At 41.1% G+C, this 25,452-nt stretch overlaps 1 protein-coding gene across 1 annotated transcript in view; it reads left to right on the forward strand.

The window, feature by feature from the left end:
• Positions 1-25,452, forward strand: part of CPLX1 (complexin 1) — a 161,728-nt gene that overhangs the window by 85,660 nt on the left and 50,616 nt on the right. Inside the window, exon 5 of the mRNA XM_044443855.1 lies at positions 17,089-17,264. Coding sequence (XP_044299790.1) covers positions 17,089-17,264 — 176 coding nt within the window. The remainder of the gene's footprint in view (positions 1-17,088; positions 17,265-25,452) is intronic.

Consider the following 25,452-nt stretch of genomic DNA (forward strand, 5'->3'; position numbering starts at 1 on the left):
AGCAACTTCAGTATACTGAGGAAGACAGTTGGGCCATCTCACAGCATACTATTTATGGTGATTTTCCTGCATATTAGATAATAATCTTTCTCAGCAATTCTGGGAGATTTGGGGGCGGGGGCAGAACCTGGGATCTTTTCCACACAGAGCAGGTGCTCCACCACTGAGCATCCTGCCCTTCCTTAGCTGTCATGATAACATCACCCTTATATCTTGTCTTTTTTCCTATAGCAAAGAACTCAAGGGGGGGGTGTAGTTCTCCTCCATTTTTATCCTCACAACACTCCCATGTTGGGTTAGGCTGAGAAGGAGTGACTGGCCCAAAGTCATCCAGAGACCTGCATGGTCAAGGGGTGATTAGGACCTAGATCTTCCAAGTATCCAGGCCAAGACCATAACCACCACCACCCCACACACACACACACACACACACACACACACACACACCAGCTCTAAGTCATGCCATCTTGTCTTGCCAGTGTCATCTCGCCTAAAGAGTAGACTGCAATAGACAACCTAGCCAAATTTAGCCAAAGGGAGGTCTCATAAAGCTCACCATTCATCCAAAAATGAACAACAGCAGAGAGATAATACCATTATAATATAGACAGTGATGGCCAGGAGAAGGGCCTTTTCAGTAGTGTTACCCCTTCTCTGGAGTATGCTCCCCAGAGAGGGATGCTTGCACCATCCCTGCCATCTTTTCAACACCAGGTGAAAGCCCTTTTTTAATTTTCCAGTTATTTTAATAGTTATGTCTGCTGTGTTGTATTATCTGCTGAGCCAGTTTTAAATATTATTTCTTATTCTTGTTGTGCTGTGGGGCAGGGTGTTAAATTGTTAATTGCTGCAGCTTGTTGTCCTATGGTTGTTGTCTGTTGCATTGTTTTAGCCTTTTACTGTCTGAGTATTTTATGTATTGTATATATGATTTTTAAATTTGTAACCCGCCCCTCCCCACCCGATATCCTGCAGGCTATAGAGTAGTATAGAAATGTAAAAAGGTAAGGTAAATGTTCCTCTACACATGTGTGCTAGTCATATCCAACTCTAGGGCTGGTGCTCATCTCTGTTTGTAAGCTGAAGATCCAACGTTGTTCAAAGACACTTCTGTGGTCATGTGACCGGCATGACTAAATACTGAGAAGCACAGAATGTTGCTGCCTTTCCCATCCAAGTGGTACCTATTTATCTACTCACATTTGCATGCTTTCACATTGCTAGGTAGGCAAGAGTTGGGACAAAGATAAATAAAATACAACCATGTTAGCTTTCAGTTTACCAATTCAAGGGTGAAGGATAACACACATACAAGGCTATGATCCAGTGATCCAGATGCTTTTAATAAATTCCATGAACTTTGTGGCTTACAAACAACTTCATCAGATGCAGTAAGTGGAACAGACAGACACTTAAACAGGTAGATCGTCAGCAAACATTGTCCTCGTAAAGCAAGAGTTACAAACCATGAGATGCACTAAGAGTACCTATAACATGCATAGAAATCACAGTCCCTATCTAGTCCCACATTTTTTTAAAGTTTGATTGTGTTCATCATCACTTGTTCTGCAAGGTCAGTTTCAATTCTTTTGGAACTGCCATTTGAGTTCCTTGTTTAAATGGCCAGGGAGCTTCTAGTGCTCCTAGAGAGATGGTCACCAATCAAAACTGAACATCCCAGTTAAATGTGTGGAGCTACGCTTAGTTATTAGTCATATTTTTATATAATTGTTATTTTAAAAACTAATATTTTAACGGTCAACAGTCACTTCTTATTTAATTTATTTCATTTATATTTTCTGGTTATTTTTTATTTATTATATTGACATGGTTGTTTTATTGTGTTTTTGTTTTAATGACTGTAAGCCATCCCGAGATGCCACGCATAAGGGACGGCATATAAAAGTTTTAAATAAATAAAATAAATGTGTGTTTTGAAAGACCCAGGCAAATCCTTGCCTGTAGTCCTCTCATGAGTTAACTAGTCAAGAAAATGAGGCTTCTTTTGTATGAAGCTGCAAAAGAGGGAGATGGAGCAATTAACACGCCACTAATCTTAACAGCAAACCATGATGGGACCTGAGGCGAGGCGAAATGACAGCATCCCACTGCAGAGCAGATGTTTAACAGCTGCACTCAAAGGACGGTCATGCCGAGCTGCGTTTTCACCGAGGCCCTTCTGCACGACCCCTCGGTGGAATCTGAGCACTCTAAAGTGTCAGCTGAAGGTTACTTCTGCCAGTGGCATAACGCATCCTCATTTTAAATTATCTCTGTGCAAATGAAAAGTGGGGGCAGGCAACAATGATGTTGCTAATGTATTTGTGAAGCTAAAATAATTTGCTCCGAGGGTTGTACAAACTTCTTTCTGTGTCTTTTAATGTGAATAACTAAACCTATCTCTATTTTATAATAGCTACTGTGATCTCTATACCTCTAGCTATTTACACACACACACACACACATGGGGGGGGGGGGGGGGGAGGGTGCATAGATAGAAGGAATCCCTGATGAAAATGGTTCTTTCCTGAAAACGAACAGACTTCACAAATAAATCTGACAGTTTTACTTTCTTCTACATTTACATTTTAACAGTCCTTTCTCTCCTGAAGAGGAAGAACTTTGCAAGTTTTGGTAAATGTTTTTAAATCAAAAAGAAATAGGCATGGAATTCTCACCCACTGGCATCATCCAATGTCAATAGGAACAGCTGTTGCCAGTGTGGAGAAGACCATGAAGCACCTGCCTGCCATGTAGCTGGTAAAAATAGGGGGGCTACCAGAACAGAAAGATGGGCAACCCTAATTCAGCACCTTGTGGCTGCAGATACGGGTTCAAAGCTAGATTTTTAAGAGCCATGCACTCCAAGCCCTGGGCCTTGGTGGACAAATCTGTCAGTTTTTGGTTTCCCCCACGTTTTGTGTTCTCCCTTGCTTTAATCTCAAATTCTTCTTGTCCCAGATATGAAGAACCGAGAAATGTTGGCAGATTCGTATCAAAGCTGAGCTGAATGGACATCCTCACCCATCTCAATCATATACATAGCTAGATGAACAGCACTCACACTGTTGTCATTAGGAAAGCAAAGCTGCTTGCAGGACAAGGCATTGGTTGCCTGGCTTATTAGATCCACAGGTATTTATTTACTCATTTAAAGCTTTCATAGACCATCCATCTACTGGCATCTCAGGATGGTTTACAAGAAGCAACAAGTAAAATAGGAAATAAAATGGCACAGCATCTGATAATACAACAATATAAAACCACATTAAAACCGATTAAACATTAAAATAATGGGGAAATAAAAAGGGTTTTGCCTAGTGATGAAAAGAAAAAGTGTTGGTGCCAGGCGAACCTCTCTGGAGAGCGTATTCTATAAACAGGGCGCCACCCACAGAAGGCCCTCCTCTGGGTAGCCACCCCCCTGATCTCTTTCAAGGAGGGCTCCCAAAGAAGGACCTCCACCTCAGATCTCAAGGGGTGGGAGGGTATATAGGGAAGGAGGCGCTCCTTCAGGTATCCAGGACCCAAGCCATTTAGGGCTTTATAGGTCTTCACTAGCACCTTAAATTGGGCCCGGACTTCAATTGGCAGCCAGTATAAGCAGTAAAGGACCAGCGTTATATGCGAATACCTGCCGGTCCCTGTTAATGTCCTGGCAGCTCTATTCTGGACCAACTGAAGTATCCGAACCGTCTTCAAGGGCAGCCCCACGTAAAGCACGTCACAGTAATCCAGTCAGGATGCTACCAGGGGATGGGTCACCGTTGCTAGACATTGCTAGGTATGTGAACCAAACACAAATGCCAGCTGGCACAGCCATATTTGCCAGATGCCACCCCATGGTTGCGTTCTCGGAAAACTTTTGAGTCACCTCTGCCCCATACACACATACACATACTGATTTCCGTTCACAGAGAGACCCCATGGCCCTTAGGCAGCATTAGGATCATTTGCATTCCCAGATCCAAGGCTGGGGGTGGGAGAGCTAAACTCAGCCATCGAGCTCATTTGCAGGGTGGGAAGAGTGGGGAAATGAAGACTGCATTGCTCCCAGCTGCTCAGGATGCCCATCATCCCCAGAGTTTGAAGGGTTATGGGCAACCCCCTTGAACTGCAACCTATTTATTATTTATTTAAAACATTTCTATGCTGCCCCCATTGCAACAAAGCCTCGGGGCGGCTCACAAAAAATACAAAAAAAAACCCATACATAAACAATAACAATATAGCAATTAAAAAAAACATTTAAAACCCCCGGTGCATTCTCGGCTAATTTAAAATCCTAATAAATACAATAATTTAGCAATTAAAATAAGTTTTAAATAAAAAGGTCTTAGCCTGGCGCCGAAAAACAAATAATGACGGAGGAGTGCAGTGGATAAACAGGCTTCCTAAAAACCATTTTTATCCGAGGCAGTTTTGTTAACTTCCTTATCAGACACCATACTGCTATTTCATTTGGGTCACAGCAGAGTTTGATATTGAAATGCAGACTCTTATCTTGCCTTAGTCATGGACTAAACTGTGCATCCATTAACTGTAGATGCGGTGAGCTCTACTGATCACACTGACTTCTGAAAAAATTTTGACACTACAGTGCTTCCTTGCTTCCCCCACTTGCAGGTAGAACAGAAATCAGGCAAAATGCGTAAGATGGAAAGTGTCATAAAGAAGAAGCGATGCAAAGACAGAATGGGAAAAGAAATAGCAATAATTATGGCAGAAAAGTTCACTGCGCAGTGGCTTCTTATCATTGTCTGAAGCTGAAACTTGCTTCTCGATCAGGTTTACCTGTGGCTAAACCTATATTTACTACATCCCAAGGGATGTTCAGAAGTGATTTTTTTTCTTACACTGGCCCAGCGAAACTGAAAATGAGATGGAAGTAAAAGGAACAGCGGTTTCAACTGTATGTTGCAATGAGCTAGACCTGAAGGGAAGGGAAGGGAAGGGAAACAGGGAGATTCAGAAGGGACCTCCCAGGCCATCTAGTCTGACCCCTGGCTCCAGCCAGCTCCACTCACGACATGCCCACCATGTGCATGTCTAGCCTATCCTGGAAGGGAAGGGCTCCACTTGAACCAGAATGAAACTAGACCACTGGCCCTTAGCAGCTTCAAAAACGGCTTAATATATACAAAAGTTGTTTTAAAAATCAACTTTCAAATTGGTCTCTGGGTGAAGATGGACAGGAAATTGACCTGTGCAGCAGAAATCACTCCAAGGAAATAATGGCAAAAATGTTTTGGATTGCTTTAATGGCAATAGCAGCAAGGGGAAAATGCACACCCAGAGATGTTTGCTGAAGGACATCATGTCTGGACATTTCTGTGCTACTGCTGGAAGCTTCTGAGCCAAATCTGGGGGAGCTAGAACTTGTTGGTGTCAAAGGAGAACATGGTTGCAATGACTATGATGGAATCCTGGTGGCATGGAGAGAACCAATGGAATATGATCGTTCATATCCAAAAGCTACATCAATGGAGCATGATCATTCATATGCAATAGCTACATTCATATTCAAGAGCTACATTTATATCCATAGCTACATCTAAACCCGGCAGGGAAGACAGAAAAGGGTGTACCAGAGAGGTGTCACTCAGTAGCTTCGTAGTTCCAAACATGCAAAAACTCCCCACAGAAGCACTGCAGGTGAAAGTCCAGGCAGGCCCCCAAAGTAATTTCATAATGAAGATACGCTCCCAGCCAGAATGCTCAGAGTGCTATTGAGCTGGGCAATGAAATCAGGCTGGCCTCCAAAGAAAATGTCATGTGATAATGGGTGACTTCAATAACACACACATAGTAACTTCATATTTTAGACATGACAAGAAGATAGATGCTCTAAGATGCTCTAAGCAATGGTGCGCTAGAATAGTTGGTCATGAAACCAACCGGAGGGGAACCCACTTTGGATTGAAGATGAAGTGGTCCTGCCCAAGACCTGGTGTGAAAGGGGGATGCTGTTGAGCCATCTGGAATCCATGCCCACAGTGCTATCAAAAGTCATCACCATGTAAATGGGAAATTGCCAAGGAAGTCCAAGAGGGTCACGTTTTATTTCAAAACAGGAACCTTCTTAAAAATGAGGGAACTGGTAAAAACAGGGAAGTCAAGAGGGTCAGATCTCTCCAGAACTCTTGGGAGCTATTTGAAACCAGAATAGGCCAAGCTTGGTTGGATTATACACTGCAGGGTCAACAAAGGCAGCACCAAGTCCAAGAGGTCACTCGCATGGCTAGCTAGCAAGGTCATGGAAGCTAATAAAGAAAAGGATTCTTTCTTCAGAAAATGGATGTCTTGCCAAATAAGAACAAATAAGAACACGGCATGTACAAAAGAAATGCAAACCATAAGGGATGCAAGAAAAGCACGAAGGCCAGGAGACCAGCAGGAGAGGTTGTCAGATGGCAAAAGAGTTAAGAGAGTGTTACAAGAAGTTTTAAAATTGCTGTGTTTGTACATGAGTTTGCTTCTTTCACCAGGATAATAGATTTCAGCAGATGTGTCCCTGAAATATATGCAAGTGGTTTCACTAATATGAAGCCACCAGACCATTTCAAATTAGAGAGTGGGATATTAGGAAAATATTACTGTGGTGAAAATTTCTGTAGCTATTATAGAGCTATCAGATATTTAGCATATATGTCTGCAGTTTTGCCTGTAATTTATTGAAATATAGGAAATGGTTCATTGTGGTCTTTTCTATGCATCCAAAATTATGACTTGGTTGCCTTTGAGGTTGGAAGCTCTCAAGGCCTCTTATTCGCCTAAATGTTTTAAATGCAAGTAATGATTTTATGCACATTTTAATTGTGCTTTTAGAAGCCATCCAAGAAAGTTTCCAAAACACGTTGGGCAGAATGATTATTTCAGGCCCTTTACAAATCACTTCCCTTTTTTTGGCAGGCCTCCAGACTCTGGCTCATTTTTCTTTTTCTTTCTTTTTGGCTGTGTGGCTATATATTGCCTGCAATACTAGAGGTAGCAAGCCTTTGGATCCCATTTCCTGGGAAACAGAAGCAGGAGGTGCAGTTGTCTTTGCATCCTGCTTGCGGGCTTCCAACAACATCCGGTTGGCCACTGTGGGAACAGGATGTTGGATCAGATGAATCCTTAGCCTGATGCATGTGAGCTTCGCATGTGTTCTAGAGTGTTGCAACATTTGGCAAGTAAATAGAGCCTTGGAGTTTGCTGCCAAATGAGGGAGCAATAACATTTCGCACCTACCACTGTTGTCTTTTCAACCGCTTCAGTTTCTTGATTCTGGATGGATCATTTCTGAGCGTGATTTTGATGGCAAGAAAGCAATAGAAATGAGAGGGGTTCCCTTCGCTTCAGATGAAAAGCCTACCACTGCTGCTGTCAAGGAAGCGGCATGTAAAACGCTGGCTCAGGGTGTAAAGTCAGATTACTTCAGCGAAGGAGAAAGGCAAGATGCTTCTGAAACGAAGCTGCAGAAACAAGAAATGACCCCATGTAATTCCCGCACCTTCTCTTGCCATCCAAATGCATTGCAATTAGATTCAGGGGCTTAGATGATTACCTCTAAGTCCTGGGGCGACTGGGAAATTCAGTACCTTTCGCCTGCTTGTTCTAAAATATGGCTCCACCGCAAATCAGAGGATCAAACATGCTGCAGTTTGGAGCAAGACAGCATATTAACACCTCATGCTGGATGGCTTGAATCCAAACTGTGCATGCAGAAGAACTGTGAGTGGGTCTGATGGAACATCAGTATTATCACTGTGCCCAACACAGGGGGGAAAAGGCATATTTTTGAAAGTCCCCTACACCAAAAGCTCTCCACCAGTGAAAAACTAGCAGGGAGCAGCCTGGAATAGAATCGTTCTCCCTTCTGGGGTGATGGTTGCAGTTGTTACAGTTTTGCCTGCAGGATGCTTTTGTTTATTGGACTTTTATATGGCATCTGTACTCCCTCCGCACATCTGGAAGGTTTGCTCTTGAATGCTACAATCGATGGCAGCTCTGGATCTTGGGGGGGCGGGGGGGGCGGGGCTGAGCAAGTCCTCTTCAATGAGCTTCTTGCTGGGTGAGTCTCTCTCCTCCTTCTCAACATTGCTACCTCTTGCTTTGTTGGAGAGGCAGTGAGCCAGGGAGCAGGACCACCCTGCCTGACCCAGGGCAAGAGCCTGATGGACAACCAGTTTTTGATGGTGCAGAGAAGGTGCAAGTCCAAGGAGCCCTTGTTGTGAGACTCTGCCTGGATATGGGCACCAGCCAATGCCCATTCATACCTACCCTTGACACCAGTCCTGGCTACAGACCTCAGAATCCTCAGGATCAGTGGCTACTACTCTTGCTAACTATGTGCTACCTTCATTACTGGTGGTGGCATGTCTGCATGCACCAGTTGCTGAGGAGCTTGGGCAGGTGGAAGTCTTGCTCCCATCCTGCTTGAGGGATCCTGTGGACAGCTGACTTCCCACCAGAGTGCTGGATTGGGTGGACCATTGGTTTGATCCAACATGGCTTTTCTTATGTTCTTATTCTCCTGGATAAGTAGACCAGACCCCTTTGTACAAAGTGGGCTGAAGATGGCTGAAATAAAATCTTGAAGGCAGAAGGAAGCACTGTGATGGATAAATATGACCATCAAAAAATCTGCCTCTGCAGCCTAATGGAATGTGCATTATAGACCTGTCCTTTTAGGAGCTGTGGAGACAGAGAGATTTGGGCAAGTGCTGTTTATTCTAAAAGATACCCTTAATATTCAAGGCTAGGTTTCCAGTTTCCTCATTGCAACCTGGAGATTTGTTCTGTTCCTTAAAACTTGGAAAAGGTGATCTGGTACCCTCCAGATGGTTTGGAATGCAGCTTCCATCAGCCCCAGTCAATGTGGTCAAGGATTATGGAAGCTGTGTTCTAAAATACTTGGTGGTCATCTGATTATCTACCTCTACTTTAAGCCTATTACCAGTTAAGTGGAAGGCATGATAGCAAATCTGACTTCTTCTCCCATTCAGTTCGGCAGAGACTGCATGGACTGCTGGGCCATGAACCTGCTGAGATCTCAGGAGCCAAAATCTAGTGCTGAATGAACTTTCCTAGGCCTGTGAGGCTTTACTGCCCTTCATGGTTCCTTGTCCCTTAGTACGAATCGCAACATCTGAGATGCATTATGCAACACAGTAAGAAAAATCAGAATGAATTTGCAAAATAAAAGGGATTCTACTCATTGACTTAAATTGCATAATTCATACAGGTTACAGAAACCCACTATAAAGTTTCTATAAGGAATTTATTTTACCTGTTTGTTTATTTATTTAAACAGAATTTTAACGAAGTCTTACCTTAATGCAAGGGAGAAAATGGCCATCCTTTAATGAGTGTTTCAGTTTACGCTCATCTACACCCACAGCTTATGTTAGCTATCAGAGACCTAGTGATGGCTCATTTTTGCATTACACTAATAGCAGGGCCTGTTTAATTGCTTATTCCTGTCTATGCCATTACTTTTTAAACTGATCATTATTTCTTGACTGCCTGATCTGAGCAACATTGGTATGTGGAATGCTTCAAACATCAGATGAAATCTACATTTATCTGACAAGATCATAAAGCAGTCGTAAAGACAGAAATGGAGCAAGGAGGAAGAGAAAGCGAGAAAAAAGGCAAGAACTCCCAGAGCGAATTTCACAGTCAGTTCATGTGTTTATTTGACTTGAGTAAAAGCCAATTTGCTCACAAAATTCTCTTGAACACACTCCTGTGAGGATTTTTTATAGTGAATATGCACATTTATATATTTGCTGAATGTTTATTGAATATATGTGATGTCTCATAGTATATAATTTCACACTTTCATTTCAACAGCATTTGAAAAATGATGTAATGGTGTTTAGTATTTGAAAACATTTGATATGTGAGTGACATGCTAAGGTAGCTAGTATTTGAGACAACCTGGCAGTTGGTAATATTCCAATATTACTCACTGCTGCTTTTCATTTGCTTGTCCAGATCCTCAGAAAAGTGCAGCTGGGGTTGTAGTCTTTTCCTCTTTTTCCAGCCCCTGAAAATTACACCACTGTGTTCAGAGAGCCAGTGCGGTGTAGTGGTTAAGAACATGGGACTGGGACTCAGGTACTCCAGTTCTAGTCCCCATTCAGCCATGGAACCAACTAGGTAATTTTGGGCAAGTCGCAGATACTCTGAACCAACCTCACAGGGTTGTTCTTGTGGGGATAAGATAGAGAACAGGAAGAGAATAATGATGTCAGCTGTTATGAGGTGGTTGTGGGGGGGGAAGCAGGATATAAATCAAATAAATAAACAGACTTTTCCCTCTGTTGATCAATCTTTAGCATGTGCACAAGTGGGCTTTTATGGCTGCCCAGTATGTATAGTTTTCTCTGATCAGTTTTCTTGCCTGTTTCAGTGGAGCCACAAAGGGAAGTAGAGAGTCTGCATATGGGCTAATTTGTGCTCGTGCTTGGCTGTCAAATGTAAAGCACTGGTGATTGAGTGGAAAAATGACAAAAGGGGAGCACGGTAGAACCCCACACACACACACACACACCTTAACAATGCAATGTTTTCAACGTTAAATGTCAAACTGACAGCTTTCAGATTTCAAGACTTCCCTAACAGCTACTGTACTTCAGAAAGGGAAGCTGCTGGCTCCTAACCCTCTTCCCCACTTTTTGCATCCTCTTTTTGGAGCATTTACTGAAAGTTCTTGATCTATACAAATTCAATGGCTTGGAAGTGAACCGAGGGGAAATTTGGGCACAGACACTAACTGCTGCTAGGGTGGTGCTTCTGGCAGAAAATAGGAGCATGATTCTTCTCCTTCCATCTTCCCACCGAGCTAAGTTGGCTTACCGAGGATCATGGGAGGGCCAGCACAGCAATGCCTCTATCTATCACTTACACTCCCCAAATTCCCAAAGGGGCCAGGCGTGAATTCCAACATCCAAAGGATGCAGCTATTTCTCTGACGGCTGAAACAAATCAGATTTTTGGAACACAGACTCATTATGCTTTGCAGCCCTCTTCAACACCTCACAGCGAGGCAGCCCTATCCCGCATCAACTCACTCTTTTAATAAGCTCTGTTGACCTTCAATTACTGTTCAGACATGCAAAAATTGTCAAATTGTAATCATCTTTTTTAAAGAAAAAAAAGAAATGCCATGTAATCGCTTGATTATTAAAATGTCAAGGGCATTTGGTTTAATAAAAATCATAATGGCTGGTTTAGAGAGATAATGAAATGTGGTGGTGAGGAGACAAAAGGACAACCTTGTGTACTTGGAGTGTGTGTCGGGGCAAGTGGGGGTGGATCCTGGTTCTTCTTGATTTTATCTCCGGTTCATTTGCTTGGCCAGATCAAAAGTATGAAAAACTCTGACCCGGCCTTCACAATGGCTGTTAATGGGAGCTGGGAAGGATGTTCCAACTATATGTCTCCAATAAAGGACTACTCTCCAGCTAAGAATGGGTTGTCTTGCAATGAACTCACATGACCACAGCTGAATCATCTATCTGAGCAACTCCATGATCCTCTAGAATCTGGCTAGAAGCCATAGGGTCACTCAGTTGGTTATTTAAGAGGGTGCCATCTCATCCTTCAACAGGTTCCCAGGGGCACAAATCAAGGGGTGGTGGGGGTGGTGAATGAAATCACAACAGTCAGGAGCATTATCAAACCAGAAGAAATAAAAACAAGCCCAAAGCAGCACAAAAGTTGCATATAGAACTGAGGATTAAAAAGCTGGGGAAGAAGAAAAGTGAGCCTCCCTGGAAAGAATACCCTTGGTGTGGCACCACCAAGCAGGGTCTTTTTCTCTATTCCCACCTGTTTGGGCAGGAGAACCTGAATAAATGCTTCCTTTGAAGATCTTAGTATCTGGGCAGGTACACATGGAGGTAAGCAGTCCTTCATCTGTCTGTCTATTTTGTATTCACCAAACTTCTTTCCTAGACTTGGCCCTGCCAGCAAGCAAGCTGAGCCAAGATCAAATCTTTGAACGTTTGTGCAACCAAGCAGCTTCTTTGTGCAAAAAATGCAAAGCCCACAAGTCATGTGTGCAGAAACAGGACTCATCTCGCAAAGCAGGCACATCAGTGTGTGCACAAGCCGGTCTTGCAGTCTTGCTTGGATTCGCTTTCTGCTGGATGCCCAGGTAGCTTGAGGCAGACACAGGGCAGAGAGAAAGTGGGCCAGAGTCTGGGAAGCCCACAGGGGTGGTGGCAACATCTACCATTTCTTCCAGATGTGCCTCTGCTCCTTCCTTGCAACATTTGGGCAGATCTGTCCAAGGACAGGGCCAAGAGTACCCCAAATGCCAGCACATTTTTATTCAAAGCTCTTGCTACCACTGTTGAGGACAGGAATTCCAAATCGAGGGAAATGCACAAAGCTGGGAGACTACCAAATAATTGGTGGCTGGGGAAAGGGGTATGGGCCCAGGGCCCCGTAGAGGACTCCCAATGGGGCAGATTTTGTCTACAGGCCTGATATTATGCCTGCTCTCTTTCTCCAGACAGCAGGTCTGATTGCAAAGCTTTCTGCTGAACATCAATGAAACATTGGGGCTTCTGGTGCTGAACTGACAAAATCTAGCAGTGAATAGCATCATCCCGCTCCCACTGCCCATAAAAGGAAGAGAGGGATAAAAGATTTATTTCCACCCTTGAACTCCATGTAACATGCTGAATAGTAGTTAACGAACAATGCTACATTAGATTGCTTGGTAGTACATGGCGCCCCTGCCAATTAGCAGTGTATCGCAGCACGGCAGTCACTGTGATTACAAGAGCCGTTTTGCAATCTGAGATGACATGGGTAGTGAACTCTGGGAAATTTCCTCTAGTTCCAAAGTTCCATCAGAGCAACACTAAAAAGGAAGAAATGCATCACCCTAATTCGCATAAATTGCATAGGTTAATATGTATAGGTAACTGCAAATTTGATTTGGGGAATAAGACCCCACCCATTACTGGAATGTAGCCCCTGCCCTGGAATTGACTTGGCTCTCATGCTGAAATAGGTTCCCCTCCCTGAAATGGAGGACTATGCCCTGTGTATTGGGACACATGTCCACTCTAGGTGTACTCTAGGCCACATTAGGTGTACACGGCCTCTGTGCCCATGTAAAAACCTCACGGACTCTGCCCTTATATGCCCCCTAGTTCCCAGCAGCTGCTTAGGCAATTCCCTGGAGGAGACGGCATCAAAACATTCTTTGGTTTCATGGACGTCTATCTCTGGATGCCTCAAGCATCCCATCCCGTGCTGGGCTACCACAATGGATGTCTTCAGGGCTTGATTGCACAGAGGAGCTGCCTGGAGAAAGGTTTGCACACAGAAGGGTATTAAGGACCTAACAGAGCCCCTCTGATCTGGAAGCCAGAAAGCTGAGAGAGCAGGCCAAGTACTTTCGGGCATTCAAGCCCCTGAATTCAGTTACAGCTGGGCCCCAGAGGCCAGAGCATCCCAGTCCAGCTAGCCCCTTCCCCTTCCCCTGCCAGAGTCATGGAGGAGCGTTAGAGTAGAGGTTACCTACAGTCCAGAGGCAGATTGTACACAGGGCTGACAAAGGTGGGCAGATGTCCTGCTTTGCAAAGCCCTTTATTTGAAGCTGTTCTGTTTTTGAAAGTCTGCCAAATCCAAGTCATGTTTCAGACCAAGAAAAAAATCATAAGAAGGGAGACCTGGGCCTTGAAATTGCCTCACAACAATTAGCACCTGGCCACTGGACTAAGCAGGTACCTAGGTATCAGTCTTCCCCAGTTCAATGAGCTGCACTTCTATTTAAATTGTAGTCATTATTTCTAAATAATTATCTATATTTGCATCTATATATGTAAAGGAACACATGCCATTTTTGTTCAGCCTTTTAATGCTTTGGTCTGCTTGTTTGGCAATGCCTTTGCATTCTCACATAACTGGCTACCTTAGCTGACATATCAGAAGGAATCTAGGCTGCCCAGTTCCTGCAAATGAGGGGCGGACTGTACCCAAACAATCCTGTCAATTTTAATCATCCTAGACTTCACCCTTGATATGGAATGTCAGCCTTGCCTCATCCCCTAGAAGCAGCCAAGTTAAGGCTGTGTTGTGGAATAATGAGAACCAATAAAGCAATGCTCAGAAGCAATAGCTGTATCTTTTATTCTGTCACTATATCTCTGAATTCCTTTTCCTGAGTAGCTTACCTCATTACAGTTGGGGCAGCTCTAACTGAAGATAAACGAACTGGAGATAAAGATGATGTAGTTTTACTGACTCAGATGTGTCTAAAAATACTGAGCCAACAATTTTCATATAAGCCGCCCAACTATAGATTGGGGTTGTAGACATGAGCGAGGACAACCTAAATCCACGCCCACCCATCGGCCCAATGCAAAGTGAAAATACAGATTCAGAGATGTTCTGATTCAGAAACAGAGATGTTTTCATCCAGCTTTCAGCAGACAGCTCCTTAGGGAGGAAACATAGCACTGGTATTGTAATGTAGGACTAGGTGATTCCCAAGGTCATTTCCAGCTCTGTGATTCTATGATTTTAACTCAGCCTTCTCCAGCCTGGTGCCTTTCAGAAGTTTTGAGCTACAACTTCCAGTATTCCTGACTATTGCCATTTATGGCTTGGGCTGATGGGAGTTAATCCAAGATATGCAGAGGGCATAAGTTTGGGGGAGGAAGCTCTAACTATTTTACATTTATGTCCATAACTTTTAGCTACAATCAGCCATCTAAACGGTAGCAACAACAGCAAGAACCAGAGTTCTTGACATATTGTTGTAAACCATCCTGAGAAACTAGTAATGGGATGGTCTGTAAAAGCTTTAAACAAACAAACAAACAAACAAATATTGCCTCTGGGGGCAGATGGCTGTTTTCTGAATATCAGTTTGCCTCAGTATTGTTTCTATGCATTTTGCCACAGGCTAAAATATAATTCCTCTGCCTAACGCCATCCAAAAGTAGCCACTTAGAGCATAAGGAAAACTCCAAAATCCATGTCAGTGTCCTATCTTTTATTGGACCAACAGTCAGTTCACAAAACTATGCATCTTCCCATTATGATGAAATGTATTTCTATTTGAGTTACAGCAATTATTTCTACATGTGCAATGTTACATGTACATTATCATTTAAAAATCTATGCATGTCTTCTTTTTTCTGCTTTTGGAGATTCATTACTTATTTTTTGTTGATGCCTAAATGGACATCCTGTGGGAATCTATGATTACCAGTCTTGTAACAAGTCAAAATATTCAAACCATGATTTAAGATCCTGGCTTCTACCAAAACTGGAACCATAACTTCTCAGTATGGATGAAATGGGAAATTATGGTTAATAAGGTGCCTGGTTTGACTGTTCACACCCTGAAGGGAGGAATAAAGAGGAGACAAAATGCTTGCTCATTTTTAGCTTAGTAACCCATGCTAATTGTATGAATGAAGCCTTTGATTAGAAAATTAATTAAAAATTATTTTCAACTTTGCATTTTTCCCTGTTCTTTCTTACTCTGATGTTCTACAGAGTGCAGTAATCAGTTCATTAGTCTGTCTCTCTCCTACTGTGAACAAATCAAGCTGGTATTAGGTATAGCACATTCATGTCTAAGCAAAGATGAAGAGACAGAAAATCCAGGCAAGCCTGGCCTGGTTCACATATGCATATTCATACTAGGCCTGCAATAACAACATCAAGGGATGTATTGCACATATGAATGAGCTATCACTTATCTAACATCACAGATAAAACTACTATCTTTTCACATGCCCTTCAATGCAAAGCTTCTCAATTATGGAGCCAAAGTCTTATCTCTAGCTGCCAATCATCAAATGCATTTTTATTAAAATTTAGAGATCTAGTGATATATGCATGTACAAATATGCACCAAGTTATCATGAGAGGCTGAAGAGAGTTCAAGCATGGAAGCATATCGATTGAATCCATAATGACATCTCAGTTCTGGTAAGATAAATTGTGCTAGTTTGAAATGAGAACTCTGGCTGAATCTTCAGGTACTGAATAGGGGAAATAGGGTAAACCCACCATCCAGTTACACTGCCACCATACATTTGCATTTTTTTAATATATCCTTTTTTCCAAAGGATATTAGGTGTGAGACAATCAGATCAGAGTACAGGAAAATAAGCAAAGATATATGGTATCATATGAAGAAGAAATAATAAAAGAAAGCTTATTATTTAAGATTGCAGTTACTTTATGAATGAGGTTTATATGTGGTTGCTTTGAAAGCAGGACTATATTGTTACTATTACCACCAATCAAGTGTTAAACACCCCAATTCTTAACCAAACTCAAACCAATTCCCCTACCGTGCTCCATCCCAGTTAACTCACAGGCCTAGCAATGAGTGCTTGATAAGCAGTCCTCTCTGTTAAGCATGGCAATGGACTAGAACTTTTACAGCTTTTCACCAAGTCTCCTTTGAACTCTTCAGTTCGGTCCACCAACTGGTTTTTCTTCATATCACAGCCCCCAGCTCTTTCATCAAAAGGCTGACCCAGGGGTCCCTTGCAGACCTCACTTAACTTCTGCCTCTTGTGCTTTCAAACTTGTCTTCTCAGCCTTGCAACTGTTCCTCTTCTTGGCCAAGCTCTCGCCGACAGACTCAGATGAAAGCTCACCTCAGATACCTCCCCATATCTCCTTATATTTACTCCAGTTAGTACCTCTCAGTCAATCAACTTTAGCATGGCCAACATTTCACTGTACCAATTCAAATTCAGGCCCAATGAGCATCTTCAGAATGTTCAGCTAATCTCCAGTCACATGGCATGAATTTCAGTCCTACCTTCCATATATAATACAGAAACCAGGCTCTGTAGTCACCTCTCAATGGTAACTCCACCACCACAGTACATTGACAATATCTCTTTCCTCTGGCTCAAGACCGTGAGTAAAATACAAATATTTTGCTCCTGGACTATCAGTCAACGAAACAAAATATAACAAACTTCTATCTCAGCTCCAACACAGTTTTTTTGGAGTATCTGTCACCAGACTCCACTCCAGAAAGGTCTTTTTACTGTCTTTTGGGACTGTATATATTATTGTTGTGCTGCACTTTTTCCTTAGGGGCCACCAAAGACATGGGGAAGATGCTGGGAGGAGAAGAAGAGAAGGATCCAGATGCTGCCAAGAAGGAAGAAGAACGACAGGAGGCCCTTCGGCAGCAGGAAGAAGAAAGGAAAGCCAAATATGCCAAGATGGAAGCTGAAAGGGAAACTGTGAGGCAAGGGATTCGGGACAAGGTAAGTAAGAGAATTGGGACAGTCCATCTGGGACATATCCATGATGGAACCTGAGCTGTGGACAAGTGGCTTCTTAAAAGTCTCCATCTTATTTGTGGGCAGAGAAATGGGAAGGGGATCATTTTGGCTCAAGATGCCACTGTGGCAACCATGTGAGTAGCCTGGCCACCATTTTGCACTCTCAGTAATGCCCTGGATTTGGTGCAGTTCTGAGCCCTGATGGCCGGGGGGTGGGGCAGAAAAGTTGACAGTTGCAGAAAAAGAAAAAAGGGGACAATATTTGGGGAAAGTTCCACAAGGTGGCTTTCTTTGAAAAGAAAAATTTCAAAAATGTTAATAGGATGAAAAGGCTTCTGAGATTATTTTTCTTCATTTTATGTGGAACTACTTCGGAAATACTCTTAATGATTATAACAAAGAGGATCAATAGAACATGGTTAATACACATGGTATTTTAGTAACTGGTTATGCTCCAGTCTACATTAAGAACATCTACAAAGAAAGGCCCAAAGGCTACTGAGGCTGGCAAGTTGTACAATTGCTGGGACCAAGTCCTTTCTTTTGCTTAACATACACCGTTACAGCACACAAGTTCCTCTCTTTTTAAAATTGATTTTCAGTCTAAAGTTCAACCACAAAAACTCGAAGCTACATTTAAAAACAAAAACATATAAAATTAAACATATAATTAAAATAATTCTTACAATATGATTCCCCTCCCCTAGCCATCACCAGGACCAAGGATACATGTTACAAATTAAAACAAAAACAAACAAAAAAAACGTTATTCAAACATTTCAGAACATTCCTCCCTTCCAAAATAGTAATGATTCTTTTGATGGGTCAAATCCTTTCCCCTTTTAAAAAACATACTCAATAAATATACCTCAAATATCATTAAACTTAATTTTCTTTATATGCCCTTTTCTCACTTTAATCTCACATGTTAATTTGTTGTTAATAGCTATATTCCAAATTTCTCTGTATCAGTCAGCCAACTGGTAATCATATGTTACTTTACAGTTCTAACATATAATTAATATTGCTGTAGTTATTAAATTTGTTATTAATTCTTTATTATTCCAGATCCATTGTTTTTTAAATCAAATACTGAAAATACTGCAATTCCAGGGCATATATCTATATTTAGTATTTTACATCACTCTTTAAAATCCACTTTCCAAAATTTCATGCTATATTCACATTCCCACCACATATGCAAATATGTACCCTCTTCACAATCACATCTCCAACTTATATTGGAGTATTTGTTATCTATACAATTCAACTTAACCAGAGTTAGGTACCATTTCCATACAATTTTGCAGAATTTTTCCTTTTTTCTTACCGACATGCATTTTAATATCCTCTTCATTCATATATTTCCCAATATATTTTCATTGCTAATGTTCTTTCCCAAATCTGTTTCCTATATTACTTTAAGTTAATCATATTGATTCTGTTCTTCTAATAATATCGTATAAATTTTATTTACTATCCCTTTCATCAACATATTCTCTTGTTTTTCCTTTTCTATAATCATATCTATATATTTTATATACTCCCTGCATCTACTTCTTTTCCTTATCCATTCTCTAGTCCATGATTCTAATTGAAACACATTATGCCAAGCTATTTTTCCTTACCTAATATTGCTTTTATCTCCCCATCTTTATTCATTTTCTCTAGCCAAGCTTTTAATCTATTTGTTTATTCCTTAGCATTTTCCCTAAAATCACTCTTAAATTTAATGGAAATGCTTCTAATTCAGTAATTGGGTGTAATGGTGAAATTGATGATGTAATTTTTTTCCTTATACTTCTTCCAGATTTGTAATATATTTTTAAGGAGAGGATTTTCTACCTTTTTTATTAATATGTTTATTTTCATATTTTAAAATAAGATCTACCAAAGTTCCTTCTAATTTGGAAGAATCTAATTTTAACTATATTAACCTTTTATAATATCTGGTGTATGCCTCAGTTGATTAGCATATAATATAATTTTACATTAGAAATACCCAATCCCCCTATATTTTGTGACCAATACCATCTTTTTAAATTTATTCTTGCTTTTTTATCCCCATTACAAAAGTTATTAATCTTCCATAATAGCACACAAGTTTAAATAAACATTGTATGCTAAACAAAAGCCATTAAGTGTCACTTCCCCAGTAATGCATTTATCAAAAGCATTAATCTGCCTCTCCTGTAGCAAATGACACCTGATTCAGTCACATCTTGCCTTAATATCAGACTCGATGTGATAATCCCTCGTTTATTTACAGTTTTGCAAATGAAATTGCAATAATATAGCCATGAGTAATATAGCCATGAGTAAAGAAGGAATGTCCTTTTACATAAAATATTCAAAGATAAAAGTTTCCACATGCTTTTAATATGTAGCCAGCCTTATATTGCTTTACATCATTTCTCCAAGCGAACACCATTAAACTACTTTGATCATGGTGAATTAAATTATACCCTGGAAATGCTTTGAAAACATTGTATAAATTCTAGCGTTATTCTCTAAGGTTATCAATACCCATATTTCCCAAACCTTCACTTACAAAACAAAGGTAACAGACAGAAATGTTTCCACTCTACCTTTTGCTCAGGCTGAAAAGCTTTCAGTATGAGCAGTTTGATAAACACCCATCATTTTGAGGCTGTGTGAGGCAAAAATTCAAAGAATACAGCATACAACCCTCTCAGAGCCCCAGTGCAGATCATCCAGCAGCCATTTTTAACTGAAATTATTTCTGGATATTTGCTATCTCCCCTCCCCACACATTTTTTTCCACAATACCAAACTATTCAAATGTCTAGGATTGCTTTCAATGGCAGTCCTAGTGCAGAACTGGGAGAGTTTATACTTTAGGAACATTCATTATACAGCTATCAAGAAGGAATTAGTTTTAAACACTTCAGATCCCTTCACGGCTGCGTATCTGTCACTGGGTGACCTTAGGCCAAGCACTACCTCATAGCTGAATCACAGTATCTTTGTGAGGGAAAAAGCGGGGTTGAGGGAATGAGATATCTGGGTCTCCTTGAAGGGAAGAGACACACATTTAAAAATAATTCCTCAGAAGGAGGTACATTAGGACACAAATTTGAACATAAAACCCAACTAGGTCAGGCCAGTCTTTATACTACCTGGGCTTGTTTAAGGTAACAGGCCTCTTGCAAGGAGATGGTGGAAATATGCTCTTTAGAATTGTGCCTTTTCTCCTCATAGGGTCACTGGTTCCTTTTTGGTCCTGCCCTGATCAGAAAAAATCAGCACATGGAAAGAAAGTGGTTTGCAAAGTGGTATTTGAGAGCCAGCTTTGCACAAGATTAACTTGATTGAGGCAATTAGCCGGAAAATGCCTTATAGCTACAGGGACCTTCCCAGAAAAGCTTTGGCAATTCCTTGAGGAAAGGGACCCAGTAGTGAAGCAGGTTATTAGTCCTCCATATGGAGAAGACTGGAACAATTTTGTCTTGTCCTGTGTGTCTTGAATATGCTGGTCCCTCCCTGTTGTCCCACAAGGATCAGAGACGCCTGAATGAAAACTTAGCTTGAAACTCAGACATGGGAGTTAAGTCGTGGGCTGCCAAAATAAAATGGGGATTAATTAGTGATGCAGCCCAGGGCACATAGAAATATTTAAGGTTCATGTCATGCAATGAGATCTTCACATGCATTTTTTTTTCTTCCTTGATGGGGAAGGCCAAGTCCCAGTTGGGCTTATGGAGGAGCCTCCACTGACAAAGTCATGGGCACTTTAGTCTTCTGCTCTCACTGAAGGAACAGAAGGCATCTACCATGTTGAAGCTAAGCAGGTCTGAGGCTGGCCTGAGCTTGGAGGGGAGACCACCTGGGAACAGCTTGTAGCTAGCTTGAGTTCCTCAATGGGAGAAAGGTGGGATATAAATACAATAAGTAAACAGCTAAATAATGGGTGCAATAGCACCCTTCTGTATGTGTACCCCAATACCAGGTGAGGAGAAACATGCTACTTCCAGTAGTCAGTCACCATAACCAGGCATCATGGATAACCTAATCCACCATGAATTCATCTAAAATCCTGTACAAGCTGGTAAAGACCTTGACATTTTGTGGTGGCAAATTACACAGTCTAACTGCACTGCATGAAGAAGCACTTCCTTTTCTCTGTCCTGAGACCCCGGTTTTTCACTTCATTGCACAAAACATCTTACTTTTTTTCTCCACAACATGGACAATTCAACACACCTCTATCATGTCTCCCTTACCTTCTTTCTAAGCTAAAAAGGTTGTAAACTGTACTGCTAGTAGAGTTGCTCCACCACTTTCTACCCCTTCTCCAACTCTACAAAAGCCTTCTTCAGGTATAGAGGCCAGAATTTTACCCAGTATTCCAAATGTGCTCATCTCATCCATATGTATAGTTTCATAGATCTGAATAGTCAAGGAGATGTTCCAAGCATTAATGCCATCCTGATTCATAATACAAGCAAAGGCTAACATCATGGGTGAGAGAACTGAAGAAAATTCCTTTGAACAGTACGCTCCAGTAATTTTAAATATGCCTTTGTTGATTATCCTACCCATGGTAATATTTTCATCTCTTTGGCTGAAGCAGACAAAAATAATTTTGTAATGATATCAGGTGCAGTTCTCTTGGGATTTATTCAGAGTATTCTCAAAGATTTCCATCCTTCATCCAGTTTTTGTATATATAAGTTCAATATGCATTAACAGTGCGAGCCTATGCCTATCAGAAGTAACCCATGTTGATCTTTATGAGACATACTCTCAGGTGACTACAGAATTGCAAGAGAAGAGTGAATTGTGCACATTTGTTTAACTGTGCATGGGGATCTTTCAGCCAACAAAAATCAGTGGCCATTATACAGAGTTTTCATATGCTTTCTGCTGCCTTTCAGTTCCTCTCAATTTATTTGAAAGTGCAGATGTTACGAGTGTAAAACAGACAGGAGGAAAGAGGTGGTTGTGATACTTATATGTATTTCCCCAATATAAATTTTGCATTCTATTATGAACTGTCTTGGCAGGGGTGGAGAATTCCACTATAAGATGTAAGTGATTTCTCTGAATGTTTTTTCCTCTTTGAATTTCACAGCTGTGCTTAAGACTATCTTTGATGGGTGGATTATTTATTTCTAATTGTGTGGTTTTGATATGCTGTTCTAGGGAATGGCAGGGTTTTGAGTTGCACTTAAACTGTTTGGAAGGCCTTTGAAAAGGAAAGCTTTGCGTCATATAGGAAAATCCAAATCTATTGCAGGTGTTTAAAAGTATTTTACCAGGGATTCCAAAAATCCCGAGGTATGTATCATTACCACGTATCTCTCATTTCACAGTGAGTCTCAGCTACGTGAGCTGTGTAGCATCGGGAGAGCAAATTAAATATTGTTTACCCTTCTTGCAATAAATAGAATTGCCAAAGGTATAGTACAGAAAGATATAAATGGATGTATGTTTACTACGTAAGTTATCCAGTGTGCTTTGATTACATCATTCACTGGGTAGGGAGGGAGAAATTGTTCTTAAGTACAGAGACATTATTTTAAAGTCTGATGGTGGTGCGAGGCTGATACATTGCTAAAGCTAAGTGTGTTTTGGTGTGGGCAGGGTATGGAAGGAAGATTTGGGAGACCTGTGTAGAATGCTCTGTACTTCTTAATGGGATGTAAATATACAAGCAAACCACAACATTTCAGATGCCTTCCTTGCTCCTGGCCCTCCTGAAAATGAGTCTAGGGATTGATCTCAGGTTTAAGCATGAAGAGTAGAAATGTTTCCTGAACAGGCCCTGTCACTTTTACACAGCAGTCTTCTAAGGAGATATTGCACTGCATTACGTTTTACATTTTTCCTGGATCCTTTGCTAAGGAACATGTAGTTGAGCCTCTGCTCACTCTGGAATGGTAGAATGTTGCTCTGAACGGGCTTACCAAATTTCATTCATTTCATTCTGGCATGAATGTACGTGTTTATTTAAAAATGTATATTCTATCTTTTCCTAAATGCAAAAGAGCATTCAGAAACCAGATCCCTGGCCTATAGTCTGAAGTGGGCCAGCCTATTCTATGACCTCACACCTAAAAAAATTGTGTTAGCTACTAAAGCATCTTATATTTGATTTTCAATTGGCCTTTCAAATTTTGTAGTGCCGTTGCTGATGTTTTATTGCTAACTATATTTTATTGCATTTTTATCTGCTGCTATAAACCACCTAGAGATTGTCAGCTATTGAGCAGTATAGATATTAAACAAACAAACCTCATTTTCCCACTTTTTTCTACTCCATGTAGAGAGTAGACCTGAGAATAACAAGTAAGATTTACAGCTAAGAAGAAAAAGAAGGTTACATTTTTGTTTGAGCCTTCCCCCTGCAAATAAATAAATAAATAAATAAATAAATAAATAAATAAATAAATAAATACAGATTTCTTCATAAGAAATTTGGAGTTGGTTTTGTTTTGATTTGAAGTGAAGTGAATGTAAGAAAAGGCAAATGTAACAGATTCATCCATCCAGGCCCAGGGCTTTGAGTCAATAGGTCTTAAAAGCCTGAGTTTGTTTCGCTCTCTAGACAATCATTTCATCGGTGTTGAATGAGGTTTGCCACCTTTTTTCTAGCAGGCATGTCATGTTTAACAGTTACCTATCAGGCAAGTACAACATGATCCTCTCCATGCTGGGAATAGCTATACCAAAGACAAGTAAAATGTCCCCATTCCACCTGGCTCACTTGTTTTTCTTACTGAACAGGTGTATCTTTGACTCACCTGACCAAGAGAGAAAACAGCGGGTATACAGACAGATCCCACTGAGCAATGGAATTATAAAGTCCAGTGGAGTGTTTTGGACATCAAAGTATATATTTCATGCCCAAACAACAGGAAAGAGTAAGAGTAAAACTTGGCAAGGATAAAACAAGCAAGACACATCACCACGTATTAGGATGATTGGAAGCACAGGAGAAATAGTGGCTAATAAAAATATAAAACCTCTGATTCTCTCAACCAACAGAATAGACATCACTGGGATCTTATATTTAACTGTCTGGTGAAAATGGTCAGCAGAGCTTAGTTAATCATATTTGCTGTTCTTTTTTCTGCTCAACCAAGCCAAAATTATAATATTTCTAACATTCCACCCAACATTAGATGGGTTTGCACATAACACTAAGCCATTCCTGCATACAAGTAACAGAGGGTGGGTTGTTTTCTGAACAACCTGTGGTACATCAGACAGATAGGGCATTGTTCCACTGTCTGGGGCTTGTTCTTCCCCTCTTTCCCTCTCAGGCCTCTAGCTAGCTCTGGCCCATGTCCAGGGAAAGATGAACAGAACCCCCTCTTATCTCCTCCTCAGCCCTTTCCCTCTCATAATTACCCTTATGTTCCTCAGCTTTCTTTTTTTCAGATCCTCAAATACTTGCAGCTGAGTTATAACCTTTAAATTTTGTTTTAAATTTTGTCAGTCTTTTGTAAGTGCACTCTTACGGTTGTTCAGTATGTGTAGCCTTGCCTCTCAATTTTCTTACAAGATATCAGAAGGAAGGCCAAAGTAAAGTGGGCTGCAGATAAGTAAATTGACAAGATGAAGATGCCTATTGATAAATCTGAGCACTATTCTAAAGGACCTGAGGAAAAAGTATAGTTAAGAAAGGAGCAACCAGTTAGTGCAAGTGAAAAGCACATGCAGGGTGGAGAGAAGCAAAAGGAGTAAGTGCATCAAAATGTACAGGAGGGGGGCAATATGTCAACGGAATAGCAGTACTTCCACCACCATCCCCCCCGCCCCCCCCCCCCCCCCCCCGGTAGGGCTCCATTTGCTTGGTCCCATTTGGCTGCCTCCTCATGGCTTATTAAAAAAATAAACAAACACATTTGCATAATTTTCAGGAACTGGAAAAAAATTGCCACACAAGTGATGCTAACTGCAAAGAACCACTTGGATATTTGCAGAGGGGCAATCATGTACATTTTAGGGTACATTGCTCTGGGTCCTGCCAATGTAGACCAAGTAGTTCTTAATATAGTTACCCTTCAGTTAAGCTTAAATCTGGAGTGAAGAAAAATTAAATTAGCCCTGAAAGGGAGCTTGGGTGTTTACTCCATGCTCAGTTACTCACAACATAATAGTCCTGATCCATCTCCACATACATTCAGCACCTGGACTGACA

The sequence above is a fragment of the Varanus komodoensis genome, unplaced genomic scaffold (genome assembly GCF_004798865.1).
Source record: "Varanus komodoensis strain SLA01 unplaced genomic scaffold, ASM479886v1 scaffold43, whole genome shotgun sequence".
In the NCBI taxonomy this organism is placed as follows: domain Eukaryota; kingdom Metazoa; phylum Chordata; class Lepidosauria; order Squamata; family Varanidae; genus Varanus; species Varanus komodoensis.